Source organism: Melanotaenia boesemani, chromosome 12, assembly GCF_017639745.1.
Source record: "Melanotaenia boesemani isolate fMelBoe1 chromosome 12, fMelBoe1.pri, whole genome shotgun sequence".
Taxonomy (NCBI): Eukaryota; Metazoa; Chordata; class Actinopteri; order Atheriniformes; family Melanotaeniidae; genus Melanotaenia; species Melanotaenia boesemani.
The window spans coordinates 3699392-3725351 of NC_055693.1; the positions used below are offsets into that span (position 1 = coordinate 3699392).

The 25960-nt window shown below is 41.9% G+C and overlaps 1 protein-coding gene across 1 annotated transcript in view; it reads left to right on the top strand.

Annotated features, from left to right (window-relative positions):
• The window catches only part of plcl1 (phospholipase C like 1), a 116253-nt gene that overhangs the window by 64579 nt on the left and 25714 nt on the right, over positions 1-25960 (top strand). The window contains exons 2-7 of the mRNA XM_042002072.1: positions 5314-5388; positions 5583-5870; positions 5949-6245; positions 8275-8666; positions 12226-13348; positions 14943-15119. Of these exons, the coding sequence (XP_041858006.1) occupies positions 5314-5388; positions 5583-5870; positions 5949-6245; positions 8275-8666; positions 12226-13348; positions 14943-15119 (2352 nt within the window). The remainder of the gene's footprint in view (positions 1-5313; positions 5389-5582; positions 5871-5948; positions 6246-8274; positions 8667-12225; positions 13349-14942; positions 15120-25960) is intronic.

Here is a 25960-nt window from a genome sequence, read left to right on the forward strand (position 1 = left end):
AAGCACTTTGTTCTGTGTTTATTTGGATGAGAAGTGTTGTATAAATAAAGCTTTGATTGAATGATTGATGCTCCACATGGCTGTAATGAACAGAGAAGTGGCCACTAACCAGAAAACTAACTTGGAGGAAGAAGACAAACAAAACCAGCTGTCTTTGTTTTATATGAGAGAAAAATGGAGGAATTATTTACGGTTGTTGTGGATTTTCTTTTACGTCAGTCAGTGTCGGGCTCGAAGTAGAAACAGCTGATCAGTCATGTGATCAGACATGTCTTTTACATCATACGAAGTAATACATCCCACCTTTAAGTCCATTAACTCTCAGAAACCATCTCAAGAGGAGAAGCCGTTTTTCTTTTCCTGCAAAGTTTTCATGTTTTTTTTTTAATTTGCAACGTCAAAAAGAGTGTTTGCAAACAAACCAGATGATTTTATCTCTTAAAGTTTAAAGAGATGCACTGCAACGGTTTTAGCTGCAGAGAATTTGATGGATTTGTTTTCTTGATTCTGGTGCACGAGTCTGCGGAGTTGTTGTTTTTTTTTTGGACAGCTGGCAGGAGGAACTGAAGCATTTGTGTGGGACAGTTTCAAAGTGAAGAATTTCTAATGATCAGCTGGTCTCTTCTCCTCACTGCTGTTGGTTTTAAGTTTCTTTGTTGCTGCAATGACCAACCAAACCTAATATCTTGTACTGGAGTCTGTTTATCCCTCTTGTTGTCCTCGCTGTATCTTGCTTCTGCGACAGCCCTGCAACATTTTGCATAGTTTACCCGAGTGAAGAGCCAGCTGCTGTAACCACTTCTCTCGCTGTCTGCTGCTCTCCAATACAATGAGCTATTGTTCTATTTCCATTTGTTCTCCTTCATGCTCTCTGTGTCCCGAATCTTAATCTCTTATCTGTCCTTTGAGGAGAACAGTTTTCATTTGCTCTGCTTTGTTTTTTTTCCACTTAAGAACAAGCTTTCATTTCAAACCCATTCTAGTAATTTCTCTTGCCTGACTTATCTTGCATCTCCTCTTCCCTCCAGCTTTTGGTCTCATTTCTCTTCACCATCTCTCCATCTGTGCTGAGATTTTTTTTTCCTGTGGCAGCGACTTGGAGATGGAGAGAAATGTGAATTTAAGAGAGAGGAGAAATAAAACAAACCAGAGAGCTTAATGCAGGCTGTGGATTAAACCCTAATGATGCCCTTTTCGTTGGGCCAAACAGAGCTCTGCATTAAAGGCTTTATGGCAGCGTTGCCATAGTTTCCTGGATGCTGTTCTGCATCCTGCAGTGGGATATTGAAATGACAGAAGAAACATATGTGATTTGTAATATTCTCAAAATGGATTAGTCACTACAGCTGCAATGTCAATATTCCTAAATGTCAAAGCAGCTAAGAGCATCGCTAACAGAGCCGGAGAGGCAGCATCCACGGCTGCTCTGCGCTCTGATCTGTCCACCTAAATACCCGCTGACCTGCTTTCCCTAAGCTCATCTGCTCTGCCTCCTCGCTGACCAACTTAATATAACAGACATTTAATGGGACAGTTATGTGAATCAAAACAAACTCTGGCTGCACCTCCTCCCCGTCCTTCCACATGCTCGGAGGTGGAGGAGGGATACTGGAATTGGAAATCGATCTGTGTTTGTGTAGTAAAAACAAAGAGGCAACGATTGTCAACTCTTTCTCTTTTTCTGCCTGTCCTGCTTCTTTTCTCCGAAGTAATCACTTCTGGGTTCACTGCTTACCTGCGATTCGTTTCCTGGTCTTTTAATCAAAGTCTTTTAATCAAAACAGCGTTCTGGAAAGTTTTTATTAAGTAAAAGTTCAGGCGTAAGAATGAAAACACATAGAAACTCTATTTGAGAACAAACTTGATCTTCTCTGAAAAGCCCATTTTAATGATATAGAGTTAAAAAAAGTCAGTACACCCCAACAATATCACAATCCTTCAGATTACAACCAAGATCCAGATTGTCAGCCAAAGATTAGTCTGCTTAGGAAGAGATGGGAAAAACAAACTTTTCACATCAAGGGTCCGATGTGATCTTTGTGAAGTTTTCTATTAATTCCATCATCCTTCATTACTAACGTTATTATAAAAAACTGACTTGTATTGGATATTTTTGCTCAACATTAGAGTTAACTGCCATTTGTCAGTGAGCAGACAGATCAGAGCTGTTTCGCCTTTTGATGCAAACCAAATTTTCAGGAAAGTTCCTACCAACTGTAAAGCACGGTGGTGAAAGTATTATGTTTCGGAGTGGGAATCCTACAGACTCTGTTAGGACTTTTGCATGATATCAGAAAGGAGTTTAAAAAAAATATGTCTCTGAAAAGTAAAACTAAAGAAGTGGAGACCCAAACAAATGTCATGTACTGACCAGTGTTATGCTAGTTACTGAAAAAAAGCTACTTCATTCAAAAAGTAACTCAGTCACCAAAAAGTAATGTGTTACTTTTAAAAGTAACTTTTAAGGTACTTTTGTAAAAGAACATTCTTAAAAATTGTCCCATTAATATCCTTATAACGTAGTTACAGTCCTGTATGAAATATAAAATAAACTCAAACATAATGTAATTTTCCAACACTAATTTACTGAAGTCAAGGCAGCAGATTATAAAAAAAGGAAATAAAAAGTAATATAACAATCCACTGCACAATGCATCTTTCTCCTACTCTTTATTTTCTATATTTTAATTTAAATATTTCTTTAGTTATTCGGGGACATTGTCTCTGTCTCTGTGTGCGGGTGGGGGCGTGCTGGTTCGGACACCCACGGTAACCAAGGCAACGGGGCAGTGGACACTAGTACCTGAAAACAAGGACTGTTCACGCTTCTGTTCCACATTGTGGGCATCTGTGAGAGAATCAGGAGGACGTCACACAGTGCTGAGGAAGCCTCAATCTGCTAGCGCCGATATTTACAAGCAACTTCACAGACAAACAAGCCCAACAGCGGACTTTACCCCATGTGACGCTGCATCACTGCAGCAAACAAATCACAGCTGCTGGTCGAAATGTAGTAACTTAGCTAGTAACGGAGAAATGCACCGTAGGGTTACGGTAACTGAGTTACTTTATTTCGAGAGTAATGCGTTAGAGTATTAGTTACTGACAAAAGTAACAGCGTTACTAGTAACTAGTGTTTACTACACAACACTGCCCACTAATGACCAGTGCAATGGTCCTTGATGTCATGGTCCATTCAAAATGATTAATTCATCTTTGTATTTGTTGTGATGTGCCAGTGTTGATGTTTTTATTTTTATTTGTGACTGTACAACTACTTTTCAAATAATAAACCTTTTTGGGGAAATCCATCACACTTCATCAATTAAAAGTAAATTAAATTAGAGGTTCAAGAACCCAGCCTACACAGAGCTGAGATGGTCTGGTAAAAGAGTGTTACAACTGACTGTTATTTATTTATTTTTCATCACTTTAAAAGCTAATTGTTTACTTGGCTTATTAATGAAAGAGATGGTCTTAAAAAAATTATATACCTACAAAGAGCCTATCAAAATTTTGGGCTTGGTTAAAATCTGAATAATATAGTGGGATCTAATTTTTCTATAAGTATTTTAATGTGACTGTGAAGTGGTGTTTTAGCTACATGAAAAGCACTTTAACACAGTATAACAGGTATGATGAGTCATATTTAACAAACTATGACTCAGCCACATGCACACTTTATCGTAATGTATAGCTACTCATGCAGGCGTCCAGGATATTTGACAGTTGTTTGTGTGTGTGTAGGTTGTTGTTGTGTAGGAGGTAAAGTTGTCAGATTGAAGCACAGGACACAGTAGATGTTTATTCATGTCCTGTGGACAATAGCGGTGAGTGACAGGAGGTTTTCAGATCGGCTTCCTGTGAGCCATCAGACTGCCACAGCCTGCAAAACTGTCAATCATTGTGTGCATTTCCCTTAAGCATCCATCCATCCATCCATCCATCCATCCATCCATCCATCCATCCATCCATCTATCCATCTATCCATCCATCCATCCATCTATCCATCTATCATCCATCCATCCATCCATCTCCTCACCTGTCTGAGATAAGCCTAAACAGGATGAAATAAGTCACTATGATGACCTTAGCAATAAAACATCCTTCACTTTGTTATCCTAAAAATGATTAGCTGCTATGCTAAACTATGATATAAGAGCTTGCAGTAGGTCTTGTGGGAGGGATGACTAAATTAGCAGATGTTAATGTTAGCTTTTATGATAGCCTAAACTAAACGGCATCAGTCACAACATCAACTAAGGCAATTTAACAGTGGCTTCTATGCTGTTCTGTTTAGGATTAGATTATTTTACATGAGCTTGACCAAAACAGTGTTAGCCATGGTAGCTAACGCTATCTTCTATGGTAGCATAATTAAAGGTCCCATGTTATACATTTTTTCAACACTTTTATATGGGTGTCAGAGGTCCAACATTGTTTTCAAAGTGTATTTCCAGTACTACTTTTTTACTTTATGAGTTTTATTACAGTATCTGAGAACACCACCGTTAGCAAAATGTTTAGTACAAACTGTGAATTGATATGTTTAAAGTTCCACTTTATCATTAGTGAATATCTGGTTTCGTTGAGGCCGTTTCAGATCCTTAATGGTAAATACACTTTCCAGCAATCAGTGTGCAAGTCCACTTCAAACACTCCTAGCTGACTGAGGGAACACGGGAAAGGCCTCGACACAGGAGACCTAGCCAACATTACACTGAGCCCCACATGCAATTACTGCTGTCACGCCACAACGGCCGCAGCTTATTGCAAATCAGTAAAGACTTATTAACGAGGCCTCCGGTGGAAATCCTGCGCTGCAGCACTAATGAATGTTAAGTTAACGACATTTTCCCTCCAACATGCCAGTCAACCTGTCAGTAAACAGAGGCAGGAGTCAGACATCGCAGCAGATCAGAGGCAGGTTGCAAAGAGCAGACATTTATCTGCGTTTCCCCACAACTCAAAGATCTGCAGTCTACATTTTACAAAAATGCAATTTCCACAGATTGTTATCATAAAAGAGTAACGTTGCTAATAATGATCTATATCACAACTCATTAAAATCCAGATTTCCCTCTTAGTCACATACTGATGTGAATTTTGTCAGTGAACAACAAATTAAACTAGCACTGTTTAAAATAATTAAAGAAAAACTTCAAACAGGAGTCATTTTCTGCAACATAAATGTGCAGGTGGATGAATATATTGGTGTTTTGGAGTTTTGTTGACCCAGACTGACCTATGGAAAGACTGAACCATCAACTGCTGAATGTGTTTAAATTATTTTCCTTTTTGTTTTCTTCCCAGGATCCCTCGGTGCAGAAAGCAGGTGGTGGCAGAAAGAAGACGGTGTCCTTTAGCAGCATGCCCTCTGAAAAGAAGGTATTTCACTCTTTCTAGCCTTTTTTTCTCTCCACTTATGTTTTTAGTCTGACAAACAAATGGAAGGTTTCATGGGTCTGCAATAGAGGTGCAGAATTAACTTGATCGCGTAGAGATACTACGCATGAATTCATCAGAAAAACAAGATTCACAAGACTTTGTTGCACCTTTGAAGATTTTTTGCTTTATTCCAGGTGAGCAGTGCAGCCGACTGCTTGGCGTTCATGCAAGGCGGGTGTGAACTGAAAAAGATTCGGCCTAACTCCAGGGTTTACTGTCGCTTTTTCACCTTGGACTCGGATCTGAGCTGCTTACGCTGGGAACCGTCCAAGAAGGATGCGGATCGGGCTCGGCTGGACGTCTCCAGCATCCGAGAGGTCCGTACCGGGAAAAGCACAGAGACTTTCCTCCATAACGGTCCTCTGTCTGAACACCTGGCAGAGGAAGCCGCCTTCTCCATCATACATGGTGATGAATATCAGGTAAAAGATTTATTTCATATGAGGAGGGAAAATCTCACCATCCCTCCACTAATCCTGATTACTCATTGCTTCCTGCAGTCTCTAGACTTGGTTGCATTGTCAGCGGATGTGGCTAACATCTGGGTGACTGGCCTGCGCCACCTGCTGGCCCATCCCTCGATCATTGGAGGAGCTGGAGGAGGTAGCGGAGGAGTAACAGCAGGACTGGGTGATGGAGGGGGCGTGGCCGTAGAAGGCAGCTTGGGAAGCAAGATGAGGAGCGAGTGGCTGGCAACAGAGTTTGCACAGGTGGACGAAGACGGCTACGGCATCGTCTCAGAGGACGTAGCCGTCGCTACCATCTGTAAACTGTGTCCAGGCATCAAGGAGGCGAAGGTGAGGGGTGTGAAACGTGGGTTTATGACCAGTTTTATCAATCACTGTAATTAATTTCCATCTGAATCTGTGTTTCCTTCAACTCCACAAGTATTTATAGAGTTTAAGCTCTTTTCTTTTATTCCGAGTAACTCAAGTGGTTTAATTTATTCTCACTACTCTAGTCCAGCTGTTTGGAGCCACAGCAAGAAGCTGTTTTCAACCCTCTGGATGGTATAAGATGCCGCTTTTTACTCCTTTTGTTTTTACCTTTTTATTCCACCTTTAAAGAGTTTACCTGCCTTGTTTGGAATCATTCTTTCAGCACAACCTCACTTGAGTGATTTTACTGTTATTTATTTATTTACTTATTTTTTACATTCTGTATTTACACACTGGACCTAAGATTGCACAAAAAAACTCAAATCTGAGTGGGACAAAGTTCGATATATTTTAAGATGTTTAGGAAACCGTTTTTATGGTTGGAAATGATTTCATAAAAAAAAACTTGTGCACAAATTTAGTAATAAACAAAGTTATAAACAACTATTTACATCTAAATGCAGCAATGTTGCCAGTTTTTGTACAACTGTTTATAAAATTATCAGTTATTACCACAAGACGCCAAATAGATAATTGTTATTATTTTACCAGGAAGCAGTACTTTAATCTGCTTTTAGTAGATTTTGGGCACTACCACAACTTCTCCTCTTCCTCAGCAACCAAATGCATCACATTGTCATATAATTTTCTGATTGGTTGATGTGATGGAAAGGTGCTGTTAAGGTTTTTTTAGGCTTTTTTTTTCTCTTGGTAGCAGTTTTGTTAGAATTGGCCATTTTTATCATTTTTGCCTTCACCAAACATGACTGTCATATACCTGGAAAAAGTATGCTGCACATTTTTTTTATCATAACTCACTGGTCTATCAATACACTGTCAAAACTGGTTTGTAGTTTGCAGTCCGTACTGTTGGCAGAAGTTGGAATGGAGACTGTGAATCTGCTTCTGGCTGTTAACTCGTCTCAAATCAGATGTGCCATTTGGACAGGTTCATAGACCCCAGAGGGTTAAAGCAAAACCTTCAGTACTGAGAACAATAACATTCACAGTCTGATGAATTCATAATAAAACTGATAATACAGGGTTGGGAATTTAGAGTCTTGACTCAGTTTAGTTAAGCCTCTGGTTAAAAATAAAACAAACCCTGAACTGCAGGTGACACTTCAGCCCCAACGAGTGATTTCTTTTTAAATGGGATTTGTGGCTCAGTGGGACATTTAATCTGTCACCACAATAGATTTGTAGCTACGCTGCGTTTGTTAGTTTGGATTTGGGAGATACACTCAGGCTTTCTGGCACATACAGGCAGATTTACTCTGCAAACGTGCAGATAAAAAGCTGCCTTGGCTCGGACAGGTGAGAAGATGACTGGTAGCAGCATAGTTTTGCTACCGTTGAGGGGATATTCCTGCAAGTATGGGCAGAGAGCAGAAGATGAAATGATAGAGATGAGGGGGAACCTGACAATAGAGGAGGGAGGAATACTGGCTGCATTGTGCTTTGTTATTCAATTTAATGTTCCCACTGAAATAAGATTAGTAATGTAAATTATTCAACCTGCTACGTTAATGTAACAGTTCAGATTTTTAATGAAGCTGAAGGAGAGATTTCAGCTTTGACAGTGGAAAACATTTGAATTTATCGCATTCTTAAAGCAGTTTATTTGAGGAACCCGTGTGGGACCCTAACTGTGGTCCTAAGTGTGATTTATATATATATATATATATATATATATATATATATATATATATATATATATATATATATATATATATATGTGTCTTGTTGACCTTTAAGAAAAATTTAAGCTGTTGGATTTTGAAGTTCTTTAAGTGAAACACTTTCTTTCAAACAAAACAAACAACCAAAAAAATTAATCTCTTATAGGGAAACACGATCTGAAATGACAAAAACATCCCAAATGATCTAAAAGGTTGAGCTGATTTTCTCCCTGCAGCTCTGGAAACAGTTTTGCCTCTTTCCTCAGGTTCGCCTACGTTTCAAAGAGATCCAGCGCAGCAAGGAGAAGCTGACCTCCCATGTGACACGTGAGGAGTTCCAGGAGGCCTACTGTGAGCTTTGCACTCGGCCCGACGTCTACTTCCTGCTGGTGCAGCTGTCCCAGGATCGGGAGTGTCTGGATCCTCAGGACCTTCGCCTCTTCTTGGAGACGGAGCAGGGTCTGTCTCTGGCTACAACCGAGGGTTGCTGGGACCTCCTGAGGCGATACGAGCCATCGGCCCAGGGCAGAGAGAGAGGATTGCTGGGTCTGGATGGATTTGCTCTTTACCTGCAGTCCCCTGAATGCCAGCTGCTGGACCCAGAGCACCTGGGGGTCTGCCAGGACATGAACCTGCCTCTGTCCCACTACTACGTCAGGTGGGTTGGGCAATATTTTGAATTTGTGTATAGAGGATTTTAGGTTAGTGCAATACTTAACATGGGAAAACCAAAAGACTTTGGCAGAACTTCTGGATTAGCAGGATGAACAAACAATAAATTTGGAGACAATAAAAGAGGCCAGGATTTAGAACAGGAAAGAAAAACAACCGCTGCAGAATATTAAATGATGATGATGATAATGATGAACATGAGTATCACATCCCTACGGAACCATTTACGAAACCAAAACGTTTTTCTCTTCACATTAAAATACTGAGACATAATTTCAACGCTGGCAGGAGAAACCAAACCTAAAAGTCCTTTATTCTGGGATTGACCAGTCTCTCCTCCACTTTTACTCCCTTTACTGGCTGCCTGTCTTTTTAAGAATTTCTTTTTAATTTTGACTTTTAACAAATTTACAGATGCTTTGATAAAAGGCAGCATATAGAAAAGTTTTTAACCTTGATTTAAAACTGCTGAGAGTTTCAGCAAATCTGCAGTTTTGAGCAAAGTCTTTACCATGAAGTGGTGCAACAGGTCTCGGAAACTGTATCAAATGTGGTATAAGGTTAATCAATGACTCGCCAGGGATTTTGCCATAGAATTCCTGCACCAATTTTATTATTGATCTTGCATATGCAAAAAGTTAGTTTTTGAAAACATTGCATACAAAAAAAAAAACAGGATATGTGATTTAGCAACCAGAAACACTTCAATATACCTTAAATTAAAATATACCTTATTTATACCCAAAGACAAATTATAACATTATTGTTCACCCTTATTTACAGTAAAAAAATGGGATGGAAAAAACCGGAAACTTTCTGAAATGCTCAGAATCGGGGAAGAACATCATTCCCGGGCATCAAAAGTAGCTAATGGAAAACCAAGAACTGAGTCTTAAAATGATCTGAACACAGCAAATATTGACCAATAGCAAGCTTTGTTTTATATTCAAAAACTATGTCCTTAGCATCACTCCCATCCAAAATTTAACCAACTTTTCAGGATTTGATTCTCTGAAGAAATGTTGCACACATGCATCTCTCTAGATGTTTATATAAACATGCAACAAATAAAATACACTAGCTGTGTTTCCATTACAGTATTTCGCAAAATAAAAGCGATATGTCAAAAATTTCAACAAAGTACAATTGCGATTTGCAGGCGTTTCCATTGAATGGTGTTTGGCGCATTAGACGTTATTCTCTTGAAATCTCATCTTGTGAGACTCAACTTTGAGGAAGAAGGAGATTTCAAATTTTTTGTAAAAACTCTTTCTTTTTGCTGTTGTTTGCTATCAAACTATAATTATTTGTAAAAAGACTTACGTCTCCTCCTGCGGCTACTCATATGTTGCCATCTTTACCGGTAATGGGACCCCTTATGTCATGTCCAGGGACGTGTAAATGTGAAAAAAGTGTTTCCATTATACTTCTATACCAACACGTCTAAAAAAAAAACACCTCATGAGAGAGTAAAAACTTTTTAGTGATGTTCGAGAGGTTTTTCGAAATGTTGGTGTTTCCATTACTGGTTTTTTATTGCGATATCTAGGTTTTGCGTAGTGCTAGGGGTAATGGAAACCCACCTACTGAGTGAAATTTGCCTGCTGAGCACAAACACCAAAGAGAAACAGAGTTTTACCTAATGCTGCTTGGGTTGCACATGCTGTTCAATGTCCTCAGTAAACACCTAACTATTCTCAAATGTACATACTAGATTTTTAAATTGACCTCAAGTGTGATTATCTCCATATCCTAAAAGCTTCCTATGCTCACAGAGTGTATCTGTGCACACGGATGACCTGATACCCACAGATCAGATTACATTTGCGTGTTAATTTCAGGTACTGTTTGTAGTTTCAGCTCTGCACAGATCCATACATGCATCTGTACAACAGTGCAGAGAAAAAAGTGACACGTCTCATCTGGGGTGTTCAGTTGATTCGTGTGTGATTTCAGCATGAGGAAAATGTTTTTTTTTCTAAACCAAGCTCTGCCACATAAGCACAGTTTTTAGCCACTTTGTTGCACTGTCAGAGTATCCACACATGGCTCTGAATGAATCCACTTTCTGCCTCCTTTAACTTATCCGCCAGATGGTTCTGTTTACTCACTGCTGTGTGAAAACTACCACTAAAACCAGCATTAGAGAAAAAATATGCACATTAAGTTGGACACATTGTTCCAGTATTATATTACACAATATGTTTGGTCATTTTGTGCCTTTTTTAAGTTGCTGAAGCCCTTCTGAAAGGTACTAAGTAAACAGTGTATGCATTTTTTTTTGGGGGGGGGGGGGGGAGTGCTTTTAAAAACATCTTTGATATAGTTTCCCTCCTACTTGAGATTTTACCAGAAATAAAATACTGTATTTCCATTTAGTTAATAATGAATCGCCGAATCTATAAAAATAGAACAATACAAGTGCAACATGTAAATAAAAGCCATGCAAGTGTGATCTAGGATGTACAGACTTGTGAAGGGAGGGGGATGCTCCTCTTTTACATTTGGTGGCTTGTTACACCATCATGGAGTCTGGATTGAGACAGCCTTTTATGAAGGGATGGGAGAACCAGATGATGCTCCTGAGAGGAAGTGGTCCAGAGGAAGTATGCCTGTATGACTGAGTTTAAATCACTGCTGCAGACACAAAAGTCATGTGGGCAATGTTAGTTACATGATGTGGATACAGGCAGCCATGGGCAATCAGTGGAGGTCAGTGAGGAACATCAGGTGCTTGAATGGCACATTGAAGCAGTAAAGTACAAATAAATGTGGCTGAGATTGGTCACCAGTCATCACATATTTTGATTAAATGTCTGGCTGATTGGCTGGGAGGACCAACAACTTATGTCTTAGAGAGGCTTACCGCAGGGTGGTGTTCCTACATCTCTGACAAACATGCAGATTCATACTGAAACCGTGGGATCGTATTTGAGGAATGGAAAGTGTGGTGTGAAATCAGATTTAAGATGTGAATAGATGACTGGACCAAAGGAAGTAGTGTACATTACAAACAGAAGGGGGACCAGCATGGAGCCTTGGGGCTCCCCCTTCATGAGATAGGATGTGTTTCTTTTTGTAGGAATACGTCTGTGCAATATTTTACTGTATCAGAACCTGCTGTTAGGTCAAACAAGAATTGCTGGAATTGAAGCCTGCTCTTCAGTTGCCTTGTGAGCCTTATGAAGTCAGACTGAAATCTGAGACGTGTCTTCCATAGCCTGAGACTGAAATGGAGGTGAGGACGCTGGTTGATATTTCTTGACCAGGGTTGAAATAAGCCACTTTAAATCCTGAGGCCATTGAAGAATGTATCACATTGTGAAAGCCTACTTTCTTCTGATTAGCTTGCTTCTGGAAAACTGCAAAGGGGTTCCCCCAGTACTTGTGAGCCGTCCTGGCTGTATTTCATAACTATTGCATAACTAAAAAAGAAGTCTGAAGAAAGAGAATACAAAAACAATGCTGCTAAAGCAGTCTGAAGCTTGAATTATTGCCTCGCTGGGATTTATTTTTAATTTTTTTCTTTCGTTTTTCTCCCTCAGCACCTCATACCGCTCCTACCTGCTGGATGACCAGGTTCATGGGAGAGCAGACCTGGGAGGACTGATCAAGGCTCTGCAGTCCGGCTGCCGATGCCTGGAGCTTGGAGTCACTGATGGCCCAGAGGGGGAACCTCTGCTTGGCGTTGACTATGGACCAGATATCTCTCGGCACCATCATCATCATCACCATCACCACCATCATGCACCTGTCACTATCCGCTCTGCACTAGAAGTGGTCAATAAATATGGCTTCCTGACCTCCCAGTACCCTCTCTTGTTGTACTTGTGTCAGCGCTGCTCTCCTGCCCAGCAGCGTACTATGGCACACCATCTAAAGAAGGTGTTTGGATCCCGTCTTTACACTCCAGAGGCACTACCAGTCAGCCTGGGAGGCCGGGCCACAACCTTACCCTCCCCTGAGCAGCTGAAGGGACGCATTCTTATAGTGGGGAAAAAGCTTCCTGTGGAGCAGGAGGGCTCTGATGGGGAGGTGTCAGAGGAGGATGAGGAGATAGGGGGAGGGGGGCCCTTGGCAGGAAGGAGAATGACTATTCCTGGTGAGGAGGAGCTGGGTGTGGTCTTGGTGGTGCCTCCTCCATCTCAACCCAGGAAGCTCCGTCTCCACAAAGAGCTGTCAGACCTGGTAGCTATTGCTCGGACCGGCAGCCGCAGCTTTTACAGCCAGAGAGCCAGTTACAAGAAGGCTCAGCAGCAGTCGCCCCCCAGCAGCCCATCCTCACCCAACTCGCCCAATCCACCTGACCTGCCTTACTGGACTATGTGCTCCCTGGGTGAAGGAGAGGCCGGGCGGCTGACCAGCGAGAGCCCGGAGGACCTTGTAATGTTCACAAAGCGAACCCTAACCAGGGTACGACCAAGCTCAGTGCGTCTGGACTCCAGTAACCCCAACCCACAAGGGTACTGGAAAGGAGGGGTCCAGCTTGTGGCCTTGAACCAGCAGACGCCCGGCGCCATGCTGGACCTTCACCGAGGCCGTTTCTCGCAGAACGGAGGGTGTGGTTACGTCCTCCGACCTGCTGTAATGAGAGATGAGGTGTCATATTTCAGTGCCCACACTCACGGCTGCGTGCCAGGAGTCCCACCTCAAACTCTGCGTGTCAAGGTTCAGATGCTGTTCTTTCATTTACAACATTTGTCTGGAATCAAATGGATGAGCATTGCTAAGTGAAACAGGTCGTACTTGCTGTTATCGTCCATATTTACGGGAAAAAGTTGCTCTTGTTTTGTAGTTTGGCCTATTTTTGGGAATTACAATAGACCAAATTTAATAAAGACAGATAAATCATTATATCAATCATATAATCAATCAATCATGTTATGATGTGATTGGTGAAAATCTGCAGATTTGTTCAGATTGAGAATTAAACACATACCTCATGTGGGAGCTAGAAGTATCCATAGTGGCATCAAGTCATTAGATTAATAACTTCCATTTTAAAGCCTTGAGTTTGTTTTTCAGCCATCCAAAAATATGTACCTGTAAGGCATAATATCGATTTGATTACTAAATAATTATTAAAAGAGCCATAAGCAAATAAATCAGGAGTAAATCTAACTGACATGATTAATAGACCTAAAAATGCATAATGCTGCTTGTTCACACTGCAGGCAAAAGTGATTCAAGACCGACTTTTTTGCTAACATGTGACCCATATCTTATCTTTTTATTACAAATCTGACTTTTTCAAATCCGACCCAGTCTACTTTCACATGTGATACTTGATTGGATCTTTTTCAAAGTGACCTCAGTCTGAACGGTCATGTTGCATTTCATCCGGCCTTTATGTCATTGAAGCGAGATAGACGTCAGAAATCTGCGCCAGAGGAGGCGAAACATGGAAAAATCTATATCTGAATTATTCTAGGCTCTTACTGCTCAATAACTATGCACACACAAACAAGTGTAGCATCCGTATTTACCTGAAGCACACTGAAGTCTGCATTGAAATGATAACACTGATTTGAGCGTTAGGACCTGCAGTGTGATCGTAATCTGACTTAAAGCCCATTTATGCTCTTTTCTAAAGACAGATACTGAACCCTTCGTCTGTCTTATTAAGCAGTGGTTCTCAAACTGGTGGTTGGGACCCCCATGGATAATAAGATAATTTCAGGGGGTTGCCTTTTAATTGTAAAAAATATATAGTCTACATTTCTCAAATAAATTTGGGATTTTTACCAGGCCTGTCAAAAATGATCCATTAATGAAGAGCTACATCTTTGAAATTAGCACCTTAATATTTGAACACAATGACTCATAAAGCTCTCAGATGGTTGGTTCATGGGACCTAATGAGTTGGCATGGCAACAACAAGCTTTTCCTAACCCTGTTTTTCACTTGTTTTCCACTTTTCTTGTAGCAATCTAGAAGATATTTGCTACTGTTTGTATATCTGAAGTTGCACCCGGTTACTTGGAGCTGTCAGGGCTTCAGAACAAAACCTGAATCACTAATTTACAAAAGATACCTGCATACTATCAAACACAGCAACAACAAACTAAATCAAAATAAACACTCGCCTGACTGAGATGAAAATACTCTAAACTAATGATGATAAACGATTGATTTACTTTCAGTTCAGAGCAGGAAGGACATCTTCAGGTTTAGGATGAACAGAGGGGACGACCACAGCAAGTAAAACCTGACTGTTGGTTTAGCAGACCTATCATGAGCAATTGTGTGTTCTGCTGTGCAGGTGATCAGTGCCCACAACCTGCCTAAGCCCCAGGGCTCAGGAGCCAAGGGGGAGGTCATCGACCCGTATGTGGTTCTGGAGCTGCATGGCGTTCCGGCTGACTGTGCCGAGCAGAGGACGCGCACCGCTGCTCAGAACCAGGACGACCCGCTGTTTGACGAGACCTTCGAGTTTCAGGTATCGCTGCTGTCTGGTCAACGTAGTCCAGTTTAGGAGCAACAGCAGCTGGTTGCAGCAGCTTACACACACACACACACACACACACACACACACACACACACACACACACACACACACACACACACACATATATATATATACATATTTATATATATATATGTATATAGCATGTATATAACAGTCCTAAAACCATTATTCTATTCTATTCTATTCTATTCTACAGTCATTTAGCAGACGCTTTTATCCAAAGCGACTTACATTTGAGAGGAAGAACAACACAAGCATGAATTCAAACAAGATGGGACGTCATAATTAAGTGATATGTGATATATTATGAACAACCTGAAATTAAATATGTGGAAAAATAAGCAATAAAACAAAATTTACATTTTTAAGATATGTGTATATATATATACAAATCCATACATGCATTTTCTGCCGCTAATCCGGAGTCGGGTCGCGGGGGCAGCTGCCTAAGCAGGGAAACCCAGACTTCCCGCTCCCCGGCCACATTCACCAGCTCATCCGGAGGGATCCCGAGGCTTTCCCAGGCCAGCCGAGAGATGTAGTCCGTCCAACGCGTCCTAGGTCTTCTCTGGGGCCTCTTTCCGGTGGGAAGTGCCCGGAACACCTCACCAGGGAGGCGTCCAGGAGGCATTCTAACCAGATGCCCGAGCCACCTCATCTGGCTCCTAGCAATGTGGAGGAGCAGCGGCTCTACTCTGAGCCCCTCCCGGATCACAGAGCTTCTCACCCTATCTCTAAGGGAGAGCCTGGCCACCCTGCAGAGAAAACTGATTTCGACCGCTTGTACTCGCAGTCTTATTCTTTCAGTCACTACCCACAGTTCATGACCATAGGTGAGGGTAGGAACATAGATCGAATGGTAAATCGAGAGCCTTGCCTTTTGGCTCAGCTCCCTCTTCACCACGACAGACCGATGCAGAGTCCTCATCACTGCAGACACCGCACCGATCCGCCTGTCGATCTCCTTCCCTTCCCTCACTCGTGAACAAGACCCCGAGATACGTGAACTCCTCCACTTGGGGCAGGACCCTATTGCAGACCCGGAGAGAGCACTCCACCCTTTTCCGACTGAGGACCATGGTCTCGGACTTGGAGGTGCTGATTCTCACCCCAGCCGCATCACACTCGGCTGCGAATCGCTCCAGTGAGAGCTGAAGATCACAGCCCGATGAAGCCAACAGAACCACATAATCCGCAAAGAGCAGAGACCCAATCCTGAGGCCACTGAACTGGATCCCCTCAACGCCTCAGCTGCGCCTAGAAATTCTGTCCATAAAAGTTATGAACAGAATCGGTGATAAAGGGCAGCGTTGGCAGAGTCCAACCTGCACTGGAAACGATTCTGATTTACTGCCGGCAATGCGGACCAAGCTCTGACACTGGTCGTACAGGGACCGGACAGCTCGTACAAGCGAGTCCGGCACACCATACTCCCGGAATACCTCCCACAGGAGTCCCCGGGGGACACGGACGAATGCCTTCTCCAAGTCCACAAAGCACATGTAGATTGATTGGGCAAACTCCCATGCCCCCTCATAGACCCTGAAGAGGGTGTAGAGCTGGTCCACTCTTCCAAGACCGGGACGAAAACCACATTGCTCCTCCTGAATCCGAGGTTCGACTATCCGACGGATCCTCCTCTCAAGCACCTCTGAATGGACCTTGCCGGGGAGGCTGAGGAGTGTGATCCCCCTGTAGTTGGAGCACACCTCCGGTCCCCCTTTTTGAGGAGGGGGATCACCACCCCAGTCTGCCAGTCCAGGGGAACTGTCCCCGATGTCCACGCGATGCTGCAGAGGTGTGTCAGCCAAGACAGCCCTACAGCATCCAGAGCCTTAAGGAACTCTGGGCGGACCTCATCCACCCCCGGGGCCTTGCCACCGAGGAGCTTTTTAACCACCTCAGTGACCTCAGCCCCAGAGATGGGAGAGCCAGCACCAGCTACCCCTGACTCTGCTTCCTCATCGGAAGACATGTTGGTGGGATTGAGAAGGTCTTTGAAGTATTCCTTCCACCGCCTCACAATGTCCCGAGTCGAGGTCAGCTGCCCCCCATCCCCACTGTACACAGTGTTGACGGAGCACTGCTTTCCCCTCCTGAGTCGCCGGATGGTGGACCAGAATCTACTCAAAGCTGTCCGGAAGTCATTCTCCATGGCCTCTCCAAACTCCTCCCATGCCCGAGTTTTTGCCTTAGCAACCGCCGAAGCTGTGCTCCACTTAGCCCACCGATACCCATCAGCTTACCTTACTGTCGGTGTCCTCCAACGAGTTCGGGGGTTACCCCCGATGCACCGACGACCTTCAGCCACAGCTGCGGCTGGCCGTCTCGACAATAGAGGCATGGAACACAGCCCATTCGGACTCAATGTCCCCCGCCTCACCCGGGACATGGTTGAAGCTCTGCCGGCGATGGGAGTTGAAACTCCCATTTCTTTCTGACTTTCTGACAGGGGACTCCGCCAGACGTTCCCAGCAGACCCTCACAACACGCTTGGGTCTGCCAGGCCTGACCAGCATCCTCCCCCACCATCTGAGCCAACTCACCACCAGGTGGTGATCAGTTGACAGCGCCGCCCCTCTCTTCACCTGAGTGTCCAGAACATGCGGCCGCAAGTCCGACTACACGACTACAAAGTCGATCATGGAACTGTGGCCTAGAGTGTCCTGGTGCCAAGTGCACATGTGGACACTCTTATGTCTGAACAAGGTGTTCGTTATGGACAGTCCATGATGAGCACAGAAGTCCAACAACAAAACACCACTCGGATTTAGATTAGGGGGGCCATTCCTCCCAATCACGCCCCTCCAGGTCTCACTGTCATTGCCCACATGAGCATTGAAGTCCCCCAGCAGAATGAGGGAGTCCCCGGAAGGAGTGCTCTTCAACACCCCCTGCAAGGACTCCAAAAAGGGTGGGTACTCTGAACTGCTATTTGGTGCATAAGCAGAAACAACAGTCAGGATCCGTCCCCCCACCCGAAGGCGGAGTGAGGCTACCCTTTCGTCCACCGGGGAAAACCCCAACATACAGGCGCCAAGTCGGAGGGCAATGAGCATGCCCACACCCGCTCGGCGCCTCTCACCAGGAGCAACTCCAGAATGGAAGAGAGTCCAGCCCCTCTCAAGGACAGTGGTTCCAGGGCCCAAGCCGTACGTCGAGGTCCAACTATATCTAGCCGGAACCGCTCAACCTCGCACACCAGCTCAGGCTCCTTCTCCGCCAGAGAGGTGACATTCCACGTCCCTAGAGCTAGCTTCTGCAGCCGAGGATCAGACCGCCAGGGTCCCCGCCTCTGGCAGCTCCCCAACTCACAATGCACCCGACCCCTATGGTCCCTCCTGCAAGTATATATATAAATATATACATGCATTTAATCTTTTCATTTATTGTGAATTAATGTATATTTTGTAAAAAAAATTGTAATTTAAATTTATATAGTTAACATTTTATATAAATAAATTCATTTTTAATGATGAATTTTAATAGAATTTATCATTTTTTGAACTTCATAAATAAAATATTTGATATTTTCTTTAAAAGCAATATAGTTTCTTTTAATATTTTTTCCTATTTAATTTATTTAATTTTACAAATGCATTACTACTTACAAATCACAATGAATCTACAAAATCACAAAATGTAATAAATCCAGTTACTCATATTGTGATCAACAAATCATTCTAAATGTACATATGTGTACATTCCCACATGTGTGATGCTGACCACCTGAACTGACTCACCCTAAAATACAACCTGAAGTCACATTAAGTCAGAAAGATAGAAAAGTTAAATAATTTATTTTCCGTCTTAAAAACATTTAACAATTAATCATATAAATCATATAATCATATAAAATGAAACCTTACATAGACCCCCCCCCCTCAAAAAAAAAAAAAAAAAAAAAAAACTCAAAGAAAACTTCAAGCTCTACAATGAAACTAAATTAAATGAATGAACAAATAAAGTGACAAATTCTTTATTTATCCCCTGAAGGAAGTTGCCCAGTTCTTGTTGCAAAGCTCAGGGCCGACGTTGCACAATGAATGAGGGTGTGTGTATGATTCATGACTTTCTTCACCCAAACATACAAGACAGACCAAAGACAAACAAGCATTTCTGAACACAGTCTGCAGGAGATCATTGTCTGGGTGGAGTACAGTAAGAATTCATTACTTGCTTCATTTATTTCCACCCAATATACTACACGGATGGAGCTAAGTGATGGGCTTGTGCTGTATAATTATAATTGCCCAATCACGTGTGTTTATTTGCAACAAAGTTTGCTTTAGCACTAATGCTTACCATTAAACCTTGTGCAATGCCTCTCTTCTTCATGAGGCCTACTTTTTCTGTCTCCTGTCTGAATCAACATACAGAATAAATAGAATATATCTTCACCACTTTAAGGGCTGCATGTATAATCGTGTTCTCAAGAGAAAGCTGAGACATGTGAGATTATTACAGATGTGTCAGAATCCAGACATACAACACAGTGTCAAAGGAAATTCACCTGGAACACAGTAGAAACTGATTATGTTTTTATCTCCTCCTATGTAAACTCTACATTACTTTGAATAAAAACACCTTTGAATTGAAGAAGTAGTAGAAAGAAGTAGCCCCATTAATCTAGGAATTAGTAAAGTCATAAGTAAAAGTGCAGAAGTAGAAGCTAAAAAAGTGGACCTGAAGAGTTTTACAGATGTTTTACCGCAGGTATATCCAGGTTGAACCACCTTTCTCAGGTACCAGAGTGGAAAACTAATTATATTTCACTGATAAGTCATCATATACTCACACAGAACAGGAGACTCCGGTGATGTAGACAATAAAACTTCAGCAATCTTTCCGCTTTCCCTCTCACCTCTAAAACCTCCTCAGCAATTAAAAGCAGGACTTTTGGTCCATTAACAGGTGACATTCATTCACACAGCTGATATTAGCGAAGCGCTAAAGTCCTGCACATCATGCATAAAATTGGTCAAAGTGTCAGAAACATTGTGTTTATTTTGAGTAGTTTTATTTGGGTTTGTTTATATGTGCAAAGCACTGAGGAAAGCAATTACTTATTAAAGCCTTTTACATAACTGCATGACAGCTCCTTATTATAATCCTGTTCTCAGACTGCTCAGTATTATTTCAGTTTTTACAGAGGCTTGTTTGTTTGACCAGGAAATGGAAGTGGCCTCGCAGAGCTGCCAGTTTGGCGACAAGGAGATGTCTTAGACATTGTTAGTGTGATTTTTATGGCTTAATGTTAATTCAAAGTAAATGAAACATTTAAAGCTAAGTGAAGTGAGGAAGAAGTTAACAACATGAGAGAGGTTTACGTCTGCTCTCCTGTCGGCTTTGATAATAGATCCCAGAGGGCTTAACTGAGGGGGGTCAAGTCCATCAAGATTTAAATGAGGTGTTTCCATGAATAAACTGATGTATGCAGTGAATTTATTATGCGAGACGGAGTTTGATGACTTGCTGATTGGGCTTTTTTTTTTTACCAGTGAGCCCTGCCTGAGTGTGGCTGAGCTATAATGACAAGCTGTCGCAACCGATATGCACTGTGTGTTTGCATTTTGTGTGTCTGCAGTGAGTGTGTGTGTGCAGCTCCCTGCAGACATAATGTACCTTCAAAGAGAATAAAAAAAGAGTGGCGTAATACCTGTAATCAGGAGACGGTAATCGCAGCGGCTGTTTGGCAGGAGACAGACATTAAATGAGTTTTCAATGGATGATTTGTGCGTCTGACTCGGATGCATGTGTGTGCGTGAGCTGCAGAATTACAGCTTCATATGAGCTTTTAATTTAACCAATTTTTTTTATCGTGTCCAAACCTTTATTTTAATTCTGCTGGCCCAGATTAGACCGAGGAAAGTTCTGCCTTTTCATCACCAGCCTGTCTCTCAGTGGCTTTATTTTTCTTCTGTGGGGTTCGCAAAGAACAGAAACATCTGTCATGTGGGCAGCTGGACCTCATCAGTCAATAATATGAACACAGAAAATAGAGGGTCTCACTTTTTATCTCACATTTCATAAAAAAAAAACCTAGACCAAAATATGTTCTCAGGTATCAGGGAATGTACCGGCAATCACATGCTTATGTGTTGCTATGGTTACCAGCCAACCCTTTGAGAACTCCTGCGAGAACTTCTGAGTATAATCTCCACAGAATAATATAGCACCCTGCTGGTTTAAGTATTACCCAGTTCAAAGAAAAGAAAATAAGCAGTTTTTACTTTTTACTTTGCTTTTACTTCACACCTTTGTTCAGTTATTCATCGGTCTGCCTGTGAGCATTGCTCACTTTTGTTTTAGTTGCCAGGTCCTCCTTTCACCTCACCGTTCAGTGTTCCAGTGTGTCCTACAACTCCTCTTGCCAATTAGAGCTCATATGTAATTTGTTCAAGCTGCTAAATATGACCCCAAGGAGTATACTAATCTGATGCTCCTACAGGTGTCAGGAAATACTTCAAGTCTTTGGATGGAGATCTGGAGTGCAGTGGACTCATCGTCATGTTCAAGGAACCAGTTGGAGATGATTTGAGCTTTGTGACATAAAAAAACCCTCTATAACAATTTTTTTTGCATTTTCTTAAAAACAAACAAACAAAATAAAAAAGTAAGGATATGGTAAGGTAATTACCAACCAGAGTCAACCAGAACGCATCATTTATGGTGAGAAACTGGTTAATGAAAGCATAGAGCCAAGCATAGTTTCAACACAGGGCAGGTGGAGTTGCATGACGGGGGTCTCCTGGGAAAATAGGTCAGGGACCACAGGTCTAATGGATCTATATTGTTGTTGGACGTGTTGTGTGTTCAGAGATGATGTTCTGCAGACTTTGGTTGGAACCTGTGCTGATTTGACTTCCTGTTGTCTTTCTATCATCTCCAACCAATCTACCCATCCTCCTCTGACCTCTGACCTCTGACATCGACAAGACATTCCGGTCCAGACAACTGCTGCTCGCTGGATATTTTCTCTTCTTCAGATCATTCTCTGGAAACCCTGGAGATGGCTGTGTGTGAAAATCCCAAAAAATACTCAGACCACCAAGCATGCCAGATTCAAAGCCACTTAAATCTCCTTTCTTCCTCATTCTGATGCTCAGTTTGAACTTCAGCAAGTCTTCTTCACCATGTCTACATGACTAGATGCTGCCACGTGATTGGCTGGTTAGATATTTGTGTTAACAAGCAGGTGGACAGGTGGAGCTGATGAAATTGCAGTCAAGTTGTAGACCCTTATAAAGAAATATTAAAGCTCTTATGAAATTTCTTACTTCAAAGCAGAGCCATATATTAAAGGTTTTTCTAGATTAAGCTTTTGTTGTGTTTTTAGACATTTTTTTCTGTTTGCCATGATGGTTTTATTCATGTAAAACTGAATCTCTGACACATAAACCCTAAAAAACAATGTGATCTGAATACTTTCTGAGCTGCTGACCTAATTTCCAGCTGTGCTGAATGTCACATTTCTGTATCACAAACTATTGCATCATGATATACTGTCACACCCTCTAACGCACATTGTTTGGTATGTGCAGACAGCTGAAGCAGCAGTTTTACTTCCAGGCTCAGGAGGATAACAACATGCAGCTCGTCGTATTTCTGTGTGTGCTGCAGACACTGTGTCCGAGCCTGGAGGACAAATGATTAAGACATATGAGAGGCAGCTTCAGAGGACCGACACGCACGCTTAAACCAAACACCACAACCCCAACATGTTTCTGAATGTGTGCCGCAGTTTGTGTTTCTGGGTGTGCGGGGTATCTGATGTGTGTGTTGCATGGCACAGCCCCCTACTCGGCCTCGGGTTACAATTCAAACGCTAATGAGACGAGCAGATCCGGAGACTTGTTCCTCGGCAGCTCAGCCAGCCTCTCCGCCTTCCTACTAATGTTGTACAGGAAAGCATGAGACCTCTGGTCTGCTCTGAGTCATGACAGATCCAATAAAGTCCTCAGCAGTATCGCTGTGTGCTCGGTCCGACCACTGAAGGTCAACGCAGAGTCAAGACTCCAGCTATCAGCTACATGGAAAATGACACGCAGGTGATTCTATAACAAATCGTTCCAACTCAGATTTTTTCAGTCTGTCTTCAAGTTTACTCAGAGAAAGTTAAAATAATTTTGTTGTAAAACCAGTGAAACTATTTCAAACCCTTCATTATTCTAAATTAAGTTATATGAAAAGGAAAGTACGACCTTTTTCATTACATGGTCTTCGGTTTCGATGGTAATCAGGTATCAGGTATGACAAATGAACACGTCTGATAAAAAAGAAACCGAGGACTATCTAAGAATAAGACACTATTCATTTGATTTATCCTTTTGAATTTCTCAGGTTTAATCAATCAGAACATAATTTAGAAAAAAATCACGTGGTCTTTACGATGTCTTAAAGATGCATTACAGAACTTTTGTTGTTTTCTCAGTGATGCGCCGCCTATTGTCGGATAATCCAGCTTCCATCTTTCTAGCAAACTACTAGTACTGAGATCTCTCCAGACAGTAAAAGACAGTCCTGTCTTGACTCTTGGTATGTTCTCTTTTTCTTTTCTGCTCCTCCTCCAATAATGTCATAAGGCCTTTCTTGCTCAATCAGCCATGAAGCGTGCTCAGAACGGCTGGTGTGTTTAAATCCACTTGCTAGCATGTGATGTGGTGCGTAAAGCGGCAAGCTTCGGTTTTTCAGCCTCGGGACGCTGCTGGGTAGCGATGGCTCAGAAATGCACATAAGAGATGTCACTGTACCATCAAACGAGTCAGCAACGTGGAGTTTTAAGGTTTAAAAGTTACGTAATGTATCTTTCAAATCAGGTAAATACAACCTATGAACAACATCACATCATTTAATGTGCAGCTGGTAAATTAAGTTTCATTCAATCAAGTCAGCTTGTGAGGAAATAGTTTTTCCATGTTGTCCATGAATTCCTTTTAATGGACTCTAGAACTGAGTATTGTCCCTAACTGAAGCCCTACCAACGGGTCCAGGTCGGTACGGGGTGGGTCGGTGAGCAATGTTTGGTGTTTCCACTGGCAAAACCTAGGAATGGTGCCACAATATCTTGAATATCAGAATGTACTTCCCTTGGGGTCCCAGTCTTACCAATCTAACCCAAAGGGATGGTGCTTGACGCTGCAATCTGCTGATTGGTCGCAAGAGTCATCACTTCCTGTGCGACTTTAAATATACGGTGAGAAGCTTGTTACTTACTCCGCGAGATACAAACCAAGCAGACATTCTGACCATAGATAAGCAGCAGAGGAAAGCCACTGGGATCGATAGCCCCCAACCATGGCAAGATCAGGAAAATAACACAAACCGGAGAAATGGAGCACTGGGGTCCGTGACCCCCACACAGGAGAAGTTGTATAACCCCCTACATTTTCTAATTTACTTTATCTTCATTTTGGTTTCAAAGATTTTTTTTTTTTGATTGGCACATCCAGCTTTCCGTAGAAGAGCAGCTATAAACTCTTATATTAGATTAACATGTAGAATTTTCTCTGGGGTCATTATATTTTTCTTTCTTTGAGATGAATATGAAATCAGTTTTTTAATATGCTGCTGAGTTTCAAACGTTTGTTCTTTATCTTAATATAGATAGTATTTTGATTTTTCCCCCAATCAGGACAGTATTATGGAAATCCACTTGCGTTAGTTTTTTTTTAGCATAAAGGATTCTGTTATTTAGATTAAGCTTGTATAAAAATGGTAGAAACTAAGACTTAATGCTTTAAAAGAACTAAAAAGCAAGGAATTTTTCTACAAGGATGTTCTTTTGGGAGTGTGTGGATCTGTGAAGAAAGAATAAGGATGATGTAAGAACAGAGATCCAGTCTAAGACAAAGCTTCTTTGCAGCGTTTGGTTTTGAAATTGATTAAATTATTGGCCACAGAGCTGCTCTGCTCAGCCTCGAGTGCTACAGAAAAACTGACAAAAATAGCCAAGACCAGAGCGAGTGGGACTTGAGTCGTGATTTGATGCCCTCACACAAGCATTCAGATGGTCAGATACGCGCCAGTAATACCTGGACTGCACACAAACACACACACGCATGCTGGTGGAGCTGCATGTTGGGCTTATCTGTGTGTGAAACTCGTGCTTTTCTTTCCACCAGTCTACATTCACACCTTATGGGACACACGGACCTGTGCAGGTTTCCAGAGCTGTGCAGGGCACTCATACAATTTTTAAATATATTTATTATATAAATATTTTTTTTTATTTAAAAGGGACAAATACACATTATTAAACATAAGTATAAATGAATGCATGAATGTAAATGTGCTACAGAGTAGGCCTAGCAGCTAATTTACATCTGCTGTTTCTCAGCTGGTCACAGACAAACTTCAACCTTAAACCTGTAGTAGTACACACTGTATAAAGTGCATGAGTTAATGTGCATATTTCAAGTGCATGAGGTTGAAGTGTTGTTTTAAGAGTATAAGACAAAACACAGACACTGTAATTTAATTAAAATACAGTCCAATACAATTCAGTCACACAGGAGAAGTACTCATATACATAAACATATATGTTTATGCAACAAAACATGTAACAAAATATCATGGGAATAAAAAACTCAAATCAAAAGCACACACACACACATATATATATATATATATATATGTGTGTGTGTGTGTGTGTGTGTATTGAATTTGCCAAAAATCAGTTTGCATCAACCTTTGATAGTATGTTTCATAAAAGAAGATAAACACATTTATGTTGGTCCTATACTTAACCTTTTAAAACCTGAGGTATGTTGAGAACAGACAGGGCAAAATGACCATTTTGGAGCCTTCTT